Source organism: Barbus barbus (assembly GCF_936440315.1).
Source record: "Barbus barbus genome assembly, chromosome: 12".
Lineage (NCBI taxonomy): Eukaryota > Metazoa > Chordata > Actinopteri > Cypriniformes > Cyprinidae > Barbus > Barbus barbus.
Window position 1 is genome coordinate 25,574,377 of NC_136740.1, and position 11,154 is coordinate 25,585,530.

General features: G+C 36.0%; 1 protein-coding gene across 2 annotated transcripts; it reads left to right on the forward strand.

Annotated features, from left to right (window-relative positions):
• The first annotated feature begins 1,713 nt into the window (after positions 1 to 1,713).
• Positions 1,714 to 10,314, forward strand: LOC306878381 (protein DEK-like). Of its 2 annotated transcripts, none has more exons than XM_079430705.1 (11): positions 1,714 to 1,812; positions 2,342 to 2,518; positions 2,723 to 2,931; positions 3,047 to 3,141; positions 3,350 to 3,470; positions 3,616 to 3,921; positions 4,595 to 4,714; positions 8,594 to 8,702; positions 8,852 to 8,997; positions 9,272 to 9,340; positions 9,428 to 10,314. In XM_079430705.1, the coding sequence occupies exons 2-11, from the start codon at positions 2,365 to 2,367 to the stop codon at positions 9,437 to 9,439; spliced, it is 1,341 nt and encodes a 446-aa protein (XP_079286831.1). In that variant the 5' UTR covers positions 1,714 to 1,812; positions 2,342 to 2,364; the 3' UTR covers positions 9,440 to 10,314. The 2 variants fall into 2 exon arrangements, with proteins under 2 accessions (XP_079286831.1, XP_079286832.1); XM_079430706.1 differs by having other exon boundaries at positions 1,805 to 1,857; positions 9,428 to 10,313.
• The last annotated feature ends 840 nt before the right edge of the window (positions 10,315 to 11,154 follow it).

Consider the following 11,154-nt stretch of genomic DNA (forward strand, 5'->3'; position numbering starts at 1 on the left):
ATCAACCAATCAGGAGACATTTTCAGGCTGCTAGGCAACAAACTCCAGACACTTAATACAACCAGTAAAAAATTAGACGCGTTGTAGTCGTCTGGAAAAATCAAAGCCTTCGCTGTCACGAGATCTACGCTTGGATGCGCGCGCAGCAGTAGAAAGCAAACCATGCTTTGTTCCTCGTGGGTGGGTCAACTTTGCCCCTAAACCTACGCTTGATTCAAATAACTTTCCCCACACATTTCAAAACAAAGTCCATGGTTTGGTAGTATGAACAGGGTGGACATGCAGCTGCGAGTTGCTTTACAAACTCAGATTTTAGAGCATAAAACCTGACAAACAGGGCTCTGTGAGGTGATATAGAGAAGTGGGTTATAAAGGGTTGGCAGTCAGCTTTTTAGGAAACCTGAAATGTAGAAGCACGTGACAAAACACTTCAGGTGTTTATTTTACTGGTTTTTAATGTACATGATATACCGGACATATGAATAACAACAGCAACATGGAATTAAATGAACAAACTATTCACTTTGATTAGAAAATTGCTGCAGGCCTGCATTTTGTATAACTACATAATTGTATAACTGCTGATGTGTTAATGAATGAATGAGTAATTACTGAATCAGCAGGTGGATCACAAATGGTCTGTGGTCAGAATAGCATATCATACAATCACCATTGTTGAAATATAATGTGCACACATTTCCTGTACACAAATACACATTAGCGGTGATCTTTGACATGTTTTTCTTGATTCATTATTTAGTTTGACTTACTAGTTACAACATTTCTGCACAAAATTGGATTAATAACTGCTTTTTTTATGTTAACCACTTGCTGAATGCAACTTGTAGAGTGATTGTGAGATAATTATTAAAAGATGCATGCGTGTACCAGATGTAGTGAATGCTATTTCACTATTTCAGTGGTTCCCAAACCTGTCCTGGAGAACCCCCTGCCCTGCATCACCCTTATCTAACATATCTGATTCCACTCATCAGCTCGTTAGTAGAGACTGCAAGAACTAAATTGGGTGTGTCTGATTAGGGAGACATACAAAATGTGAAGAGCAGGGGGTCCTCCAGGACAGGTTTGGGAATCACTGCACTGTTTTTAGTAAAGTAGCATGTTGCCCCCTGCTGTTGGTAAAAGTATTGCTACAACCAAGCAAGTGAAGAACTGGGAATAATCAGCTGCCTAATATTATGTAAAATACATTTGTTTTTGAAGATTGTTTACAATGAGAGAACGAAATTAAACAAATTAAATATATTTCATGATATTTAATTTCGTGGCATTGAGTATGAATCTTGTTGGATGTTCTAAATGAAATATTAATTATAAAGTGGCCCCAAAAATATTTGGTCATTTAAGTAATTGAATGCCACATCTATTACTGTCATTGCATTAGAATAGACAAATAGAAATATATATATATATATATATATATATATATATATATATATATATATATATATATATCAAATGGCATGTAGACATGGATTAAAATTCTGACTAAAAAAAGAAAAATCTGGGTATAAAAAAACAAAAAAGAACGATAGACCTTTTCTCCATAAAACGAAAGTGAATGTTGACAATAGTAAGTGAGTCTGTAATTCTGAAATCCTAACATCGCCACAGCAGAAATACAGTCTTACTAATTCGACACAACACGGGGGTGAGTAAATAAGAAAACTGTATTTGGGGGGCTGTCCTTTTAATACATTTATGTATCCGCGTGGTCACGTGATAGCCCGCCCTCTCTTTTCAAACGCCATGTTTACTGCGCTCCTCCATCGCGACCAACACTAACGCACAGTGAGTATTTCAATGAAAGTATGAGCCCGTGAGGTTTTACAATCTGTAAGATTTTTCTCTCAATTGTATGTATACGTATACGAAGGCAGGACTTGCCACGATTTGACATTTAATTGTTTTTGTGAGCTAAGTTAGTAGGCGGGACGAATATGCTAGTCTGCTTTGCTATCAGTCCCACGCTGCATAAAAGCTATGAGTCGCCAGCTTATGTTTAAGTAAAAGTTTGTATTTCTCTCACGTTTGATTATGTCTTATGCGTTTTCCACCGTTTTCACAGTTTACTTCTCCTTTATCCTACTTTCGTCGCCTGTTAGCATGCAGAAGGTTTGTGTTTGGGGCTTATACAACTGAGACACAAACACGCGCCAAATTCGTTCTGCAGCAAGAGCGCACTATTGATAATGTGATTAGAGGCGATGAATAGAACTTATGTGTATGGAAATTATATAAGTAATACACGTCTACTAATAGTATTGTTGAATTCGACGATTATAGTACAGCGACGTGTCTTGTTATCAATTTAATTTAGGGTGCAACTGAGAAATTCCAATCATGAGTGAAGAAATGGAAGCTGTCAAGACAGAGGATCTTAATTTGGATGAAAATTCAATAAAAAAAGGAGAGGAGGACAAGAAGAAAAAGAGGAAGAGTCCATCTGATGAACCAGAAGAACCTAAACCTAAAAGCAGGTCTAAACCCAAATTGTGTAAGTAGTAGTTGATGCGAATTAAATACCAAAGCTTTTATTTCAAGAAATTGTTTATGAAGTATCATTAAACTTAAAGTATTGTTTCTTTGTAAAGAGTTTTTATATATTTTTTTTAGCTCATGAATTAAATATTGCTTAGTTTCCCCAGTCAAAAGTTACAATTGTTGTCCTTTTGTAATGTTATTTTAATTGTCTTTGCAGTTGAACCTGAAATTCTTGAAGGAAAACGGGAGAAAAAAATCATCCAGAGACTTGATTTGATGAGCAAACCGAAGGAAAAGCCAAAGATTGAGAGCACAGGAACAGGTGCCAAACTGGGAGACATTGTACGGATTAATCACTCCATCGGAAAGCTTAAAGCACCTCTGCTCAAACCTCTGCATAAGATTGTTTATGATCGCCCGGGAACTGTAAGGTTTAGTTTTAAAATTCATTTAACACACACAAATGGCCAAATGCATATGTTCATACAGATTTGTTAGATTGCAATCTGTAACTGAATAATGCTGCTTTATGTTCTTACAGGCATCAACACTGCGGAAAAATCTTAGGCTGTTTAATGGATTTTCTTTTGGGGAGGAAAGTGACCTTTACAACAAAAAAATGGAGAAGCTGAAAAGGTAGTACATTTAACTTGTTTTTTCTTTTTCTTTGATATTTTTATGCATCAGTGGAAAGACACACGATTATGTGTGCTCTGATAGGTGTCATTGATATTGACTGACCAATTTTTGTCCTGTGGTTTATTCCTTGTCCCCGGATAATTATTTATCATGTCAAATATTTGGTTTATAGTGGGTATGATAGTGAGGTTTTTCTTCCTGTCAGGTTTCACAAGGAACAACTCAAAACCATTTGTCAGACTCTTGATCTGGAGAGGTCTGGAACACAAATTGTTCTTTCAGAGAGGATCATGAAATTTCTCTTAGATCCAACCAACTCAGGAAAGGTGAGGTTTTTTTGTTGTTTTTTTTATCCCTGTCTGAACAATAACTGCACCTATATGTCACTGTACAGCCAATGTACTACTGGATAGTATGGGCAAAATTACTTTGCTGTTTGCCAATGGCTTATTGTGTGTTTACCGTCTGCAGCCTTTGCTAAAGAAGAAAAAGAAGACGACCAAAGATGCCAAAAGAGAAAAGTCTTCATCCAAAAGTAAAAAACTCCAGAAAAAAGTAGAAAGTGGGAAGTCCAAACCTATTGTCACTGATTCCAGTAGTGATGATGATGATGATGACGACGACGATGACGAAGAGGGTAAAGAGAACAGTAAGGACACTGAGAAGTCTGTGACAGCAAGTCAAAAAAATAAAGACAGTGGAGATAAATCATCTGATAAAGATGAAGAGGATGAGGATGATGATGATGCTCCTGAAGAGGACAGCATCAAGGAAGAAGTGTGTTAAAATATATATTTTTTTTAATGCGACAGATTTTAATTCTTCATATTTATGGTTTTAGAGTTCAAGCAATACAGATGCATCTCAAAAAATTAGAATATTGTGAAAAAGTTTATTTTGGTAACTTATTTCAAAAAGTGAAACTTTCATATTTTCTAGATTCATCACATGTAAAGTAAAACATTTCAAAAGTTTTGTTTTAATTTTGATGATTAGAGCTTACAGCTCATGAAAGTCAAAAATCCAGCAACTCAAAATATTAGAATATTTCATAAGATCAATCAAAAAAAGGATTTGCAAAACAGAAAAGTTCAAGTTCTTTAAAGTTTTTTCATTTCTGCACTCAATACTTGGTCAGGGCTCCTTTAGCACAAACTCCAGCATCAGTGAGGAATGGCATGGAAGCGATCAGCCTGTGGCTCTGCTGAGGCACTCCTGAAAATTCAGCTCGTCTGTATTGTTGGATCGACTGTTTCTCATCTTTCTCTTGAGAAACATTTCTTTAAATGTTTTACTTTACATGTAATGAATCTAGAAAATATGAAAGTTTCACTTTTTGAAATAAATTACCCAAAAATTTTTTCACAATATTCAAATTTTTTTAGATGCACCTGTATATTGACAATCTTACTATTTTTAAATAGCTTGTGTTGTGTCTGCAAATCAACAGAAAACTCCTCCTCAGAAGAAATCTTCAACCACGAAGTCCACAACGAAACCTGAAAAGTCAGAACAGACTGCATCAGATGAAAGTGACCAAGACGTTCATGAAGACAAGACTGCAAAAAAGGTTAGACACAAACACTTACTAGTAGGGCTGCACGATATATCGTTTCAGCATCGATATCACGATGTGTGCATCCGCGATAGTCACATTGTAGGATGTGCGATGTTTAGTAGGCCAGCCTATACTGATCGTTGTATTTATACTGATCGTTTTCTTTGCTCACGCACAGACACCACGTCTACACCGGACGCGACAACTGTACAGAGATATCAATTTTTAAAGAAATTTAGTAGCAGAGCTACTGCAAGCGATTTTTAGTGCTGGAAATCCATTTATCCTTTGTTGAATCTTCCGCGTTGTCGTTGAGAGTGCAGGTCACAGTTGCTTAGCAATTGCAGACGCCACGAAAGTGCAAGCTCCCGAGTGCTTTGGAAGAGAAGGAGAAAGCATTTTCCATGCATTTTTTGGCGCACCATGTGAATGGCCCCAAAGTCTGTCTACACTGAAGCAACTGTTGCAGATCATTTGAACTTTGTGTCCGTACATCATAAATAGAGCGAGGCATCAGTTTACTGGCGGGGATTTGTCGTGCTGCACCGCATCCAGTGTAGTCAGTCACACAGCATCACTGATTATAATGGGTTCTATTGTGTTTTGTCACGTTGTGCCGCTCGCGTCCAGTGTAGACACAGTGAGAGCCACACAGATGCATGTGAACACTGAATTCCATTCACTTCCGCTACTATTTGTGCCTGAAATGACACACGCGTGAAACTGTCAAAATGCATGTCTCTGCAAGTATCCTTGTAAAAAACAGTTGCTTATGTCTTAGGTGAAGGTAAACAATTGAGAAAGAAAGAGGATAATAACAGCAATTTAATGTCCCTGTTGCTTTCTGTGTAACGTTAATCAACAAAACAGAGAAAAATCTTTGGCTTTAACACATTTAGACATTTATAATAATTTCATTTATACAGTGAAGACTATGCAGTGTTATTTTACATTTGATTGTTCAATTTCTGTACCTGAATACTTTTACACCGTGTCCTAACGACAAGATTCCAGCGACAAGCAATTTGGGTGTCCACACCAGACACGCCGCGACAGAATCAATCAAAAGCATGTGTGGGCGGGCTCTCTCTGGAAGACCTCTGCTCTCGCAACGAAATGGATACGTTTATAATCTAATTCATAAATATTAAACCTTTTTAACATCATTAAATGTACATTCATATTAAATGATTGTTGCACGTCTTTGTCACCTTTTTCACCCATGATGCGTTTGCATCCCTGGTATGGTTATAAGGTCACGCAAAATTATATTTAAACTTATATTTAGGGATGCACGATATTAAATATTTTAACCGATGACCGATAATTAAGTCCTTCTCATGGCCGATATGGATTAATTCATATTTTTATATTATAATTTTCATATAATCTGCAGTTTGTGCACCCAGGAGAATACAAAATCTAAGATTCACTGATTAAACTGATATTTTAGTAGCTCTGGCCTAACTATAGCAAACATCAGTCCTGACTCTTCAAATGTTTTTTATTTTTTGTGTAAGGCACCACAATACTTTGTAACAGAAATGGTTTAACAGAATTATGACAGAACTATGGTTTATCTGCAATTAACAACTCATTAACAACAAATTTATATTCAAATATTTCATGCATAAAGAAATGCATCTATTCAACGTTTTTAGTGCACGAGGATGAGAAAGTTATATAGTCTTTAAGCAGTGTTGGGAGTAAGGCCTTACAAAAGTAATGCATTACAGTAACATATTACTTTTTGCTGTAACGCAGTAGTGTAAGGCATTACTAATAAATTTTCAGTAATATTTTACTCGGTGCATGTTCAGTAACGCTTGCATTACAACACTTTTAGCCCCCAATTATTATTATTTTTTTTTTTTTTAATTTAAAGTCTGGCTCCTACTTTTTTATGTCCCTAGGGCCGGGCTTCGGGCCAATATTCACGTCATAGTTCAGATGCGGGCCGGTCCTCGGGCCTGTTTTAGGCTTCTCCTTATCTTTATATTTTAGAGATGAAAAACAATTGCTGCGCTTGTGGAAACAACAAGAGTCCGTGCTGCCGTGACTGTCAAGAGTGTGTCCCGCAGCAGCAGCGAACCGTCAGCACAGCTGAAGAGTTCTGCTTCAAATACACGCAATAAAGCTTGCAGCTCCAGCAAAAGTAATTACCATGAATGTGTCCGGGGGAAATAGTAAGTGTTCGCCATCTCCTCGTTAGACGCACCTTTAGAGAGAAGTGCATCTTCACGGATAACGATTGTATTACATAGTTTTTATTTATTTAGTTAAGTAGCCATTTAAAGCTTTCTTTATGTATATTTATCATGTCTGTGAGGCATGTATTTCGGTCCATTTTTCTGAAGCGCTCCTGTTCAAGATAAAAGGCCGTTTTGTTGATATTGTGAGTGCACACAAATAAAAGTAGACCCTTTACAGTTCAGAATGATGTATTACTCTTACCTTTTATGAGCAAAAATTATGGCGTAAGTTGTTTCCATTGAAAAACGATTGCAATTGATTGCGCTGGTGCCTCCATGTCCTGCACTTTAGCTTCCACTCTCCACACAAACTATTGGATGTAGCGCACATTTATCTAGGTTTAACGCTTAAACATTATCTGCTTGAACTGTTTTAGTATATCTATAGATTTTATTTTAGGCAAGTCATGATGATTTGAGAAGGCTAAATTGATCAAACATAAGCTATGATCGGTCTGCCGCTGGCCGCTTGGTCGTTACTTTAAGAAAGAAAAAACTTATTTAATGAACAAAAAATGCTCCAAGCGTTTTTTCTAAATGATCTTAATAAAAAGCCGGAACGAAATATAAACACTTTGCCATTAGGGCAGGGCTCTAGTACATTTTGTCATTTCAGAATGATAAGTTCTACTTCTGTAGATATTTTGGTGAAAGTAACTCAAAAGTAATACAGGAGTCATGTAACGCATTACAATTCTGAGACAGTAATATTGTAAGGTAAGGAATTACTTTTAAATAACAAGTAATCTGTAATGTATTACAGTTTGGAAGTAACTTGCACAACACTGTCGATAATTTATCTGTCCGATAAATATCGTGCACCCCTAGTTGAAACCACACATATAGCACCTCAATACCATGGTAAAAAAATATAACTATATGGTTTTTAGGTAGCGTTAGCCTATTTGTATGAAAAACAGTAGTCTAAAAACATTCAGTATAAATGCACACATGCTATAGCTTAACCACACATACTCTAATTATATACCATTACGCCTGTAATAAAAATTCAATGTGAATATCCCACATTTCTGCCACAATACCATGGTGCAGTGAGTGTTACTACAGTAAATCCATGGTAAATAATGTATGTGTAGATCGAAAAGCCTTCTGACTGTCTCGTTGCACACAGTGTTTCTCCTGTTTGGCTTTAAACTATCACAGAGTCGTTTGTGTTCTTTGCTGAATTCAAGCGCTTCACACTGGATCTCACAGCGCTGTTTAGTGCTTGCGTGACTGAGTAAATGCATCTGCTCTAGTGAGCGCCGAGCTCGTGTCGCGCGGCAGTTTGAACTTTGATCCAAGCAGATAAATGGTTCGTGTGGTTCGATTTAAATGAGTTGCGCTGTTTTGTTCCGTATTTGGCATATAAACATTATCTAAAACATTTATCAAACTCTTCATATCATTATATCGAGGAAAATTATATTGCGATAATTATCGTTATCGAATTATTGCCCAACCCTAATGCTGATTTAAAATCACCCCAATTATTGAACTTTTCACAACTTTATATTGACAGATCTGCAGATGCTCCAGAAATGTGTTTAGTTATGTCTGATTTTCTTTACTGCCATTGTGATCATGCACTTCTATGAAACTACATTTAAACTGACCATTTATTTCACAACTTTTCTAGACAAAAAAGCCTGCAGCAAAGAGGAAAGCTCCAGCAAAGCCTGTCCCTAAAACTAAGAAAGCTGACAGCAGCAGCAACCGAGGGAAAAAGAAAGCAAGCAAGAGCAAGGGTAATAATGAAGCAAGTGCTTCGAGATGCAAGACCAAAAATTTTTATCTGAAAGTTGTCTTTTTTGTTGGGAGTAACATGACAAAATCTTTTGACATCATCTCAAAACTGAAACTTGAAAGTTTGAAATGCTGTAATTTTTTCTTTCAGATGAAAGTGAAAGCTCTGATGATGATCAGCCGTTGATCAAGATGATTAAAAAACCACCAACTGAAGAACAGTTGAAGGAGGCAATTAAGGATCTGTTGAAAGATGCCAACTTGGAGGAAGTTACAATGAAGCAGATTACCCGACAAGTATGTTACATCAAAGCATTTATCAGGACTTACAGTGGCTCTTTCAACACTGTAAATGTCTGATTGTCATTGCATTAACGAGATATCAAACCAAAGGTGTCTTCAAACAAATGAGACGTTTAACTTTCATATTCACTTTTCTTATCCATTTGAACCAACTGAAGTCTAGTGTCAGTTCCTGCAGGTGTCCTAGATATAGATGTGTTCCCCTAATGTTTGACATCCTGAAAAGTTTCCAAGTACTTATTATTGATGAACTTGTTCTTTATTGTAGGTTTATGACAAGTATCCCGACTTTGATCTGACCAGCAGAAAGGAATTCATCAAGGATACAGTTAAAGGTGTAAGTACCTCCGTTATAATAAAACAATATTTTATAATCGATTTGTCAGATGTCACTTTTATAATGCAAAAATGTCTTGTTTTTCAGCTGATATCCTGAAGTGAAGAAAAATGCCTTATTTAAAAGGACAGCGAGGGTGAAGATCGTGTAGGAAACTCGATTTTCATTGCACTGTTTACTGTTGTGTAGTTTTTATTTTATATAAGGTTCTCAACTTTCCAGCAAATTCAGTTTTTTGCATTTTAAGTATTTTCTAAAAATTAAAATTTTCACATTTGACAGTAAATGATCTGGATGGTTTTAGTTGTTGAAATATGCCATATTTCTAAAGCGACCCTTTTCCCCTCTTATTTTAATGGCACATAGTCACAATATTGCATTTTGACGGTCACATTTGAATGTTTTGGCTGTGTCAGTAAGCCCACAGGTTACCATGTCCTGCAGCTGCATTACCGTTGACATGATGCTGCCAAGATATTGTATGCAATATTTAGGAAGATTTGATTGGTTTCAGCTGTTATTAGTGCTGAATTTTATTTCTAAGGTCCTAAATGCTGAGTGGAAAAAAGAAACTCGTTTAGAAATGAACGTTTTGGGCTGTTTTGTATTTCATTATAAAATATTTGGCAGTAATTTGTAAAGAGCAAAAAGCATTGATTTTTTTTTATTATTGTTTTACTCTCGTTTCCATATGAATTTGTGTAAATATGATTTTCATGTGTATTTGTTTCCTTATATTTTAATACAAGTCAAGGAACAAACATATCTTAAATCAGAGATGTTACTCATACCTGCAGGTTAGTGTTGTAGATTAGGTTCTCTGATAAGACATGAGTTAAGGTTGATCTGTTGTATACACTGACCTCAGTAACCAGTTATCATCAGTCATATTGTTGAGTTATAATATGTCACAAAAACTACAAAACAAAAACGAAGATGTTTATTTTGTAATAAATTGATTTTTCATAGAAGATAAGCTGTTTCTTTTTTTTTTTTAAGACTAAGCTTCAATAGTGCTTCAAAGTTTTTGTAACAGTTAAAACAATGTTCATCTGTGGGGCAGTTGTTCTAATACGGTTTGACTAGAAGGCTGCAATTTGTCAAACAGATGCACAGCCTATTTTCCAAATATCCTCCCAATATTTTGGCTAGAATTACATCGAAGTTGCCTTTTTTTCTTTTGTAAAACAAGCTGGGAACAAATAGTGTGTGTGTGGGGGGGTGTGCTATTGTTTGTGTTTTAAACATTATTAATGAAGTTTTTAATATTTTATTAATAACACATTTATTTGAATAAGTCACCATATCCCCCATTAGATGTTTGCTAAGGCCACCTAGTGGTCTATAAAAGTAGTAGTTGGGCAACATTGCAAGGACTCCTAGCTTTAAAACAAATGCGTTTTCCAAACAGATTTCCATAGGTATTATGTAAAGTTCAAACCAGATTTACAATGTATTAAACAAACTTTCATAAAAAAAATCATTCCCTAACCGTGAATCGAAGTTGTTATTATTGTTATACTAAAAGTGATTATAAGGGACAACTGTGTTGAAATGCACATCCTTATATTATAACAATATAAGATATTCCATATAATGCAAACAAATCACTATCCTTTTACTAAGTTAGATAATTCCATTTAGGTAAAATAAATAGTCTTCACACTCTAACGTTACTTCGTCATCGTGACCAGTAGAGTTCGCCGTTGTAGACGGTTTTTTGAACATGTCCTGTTATGGCCAGTAGAGGTTGTAGTTTGACGCGTTTTAGCGTTGTTCTGGAGGTTGAAGTTGAGGGGTCACGTTGGCTTACA

Coding starts and splice junctions, on each gene's coding strand:
- LOC306878381 (XM_079430705.1), top strand. CDS start 2,365: ATGAGTGAAGAAATGGAAGCTGTCAAGACAGAGGATCTTAATTTGGAT. Junction 3,142..3,349: donor AAAATGGAGAAGCTGAAAAG/GTAGTACATTTA, acceptor TCTTCCTGTCAG/GTTTCACAAGGAACAACTCA. Junction 3,922..4,594: donor AGGACAGCATCAAGGAAGAA/GTGTGTTAAAAT, acceptor GCAAATCAACAG/AAAACTCCTCCTCAGAAGAA.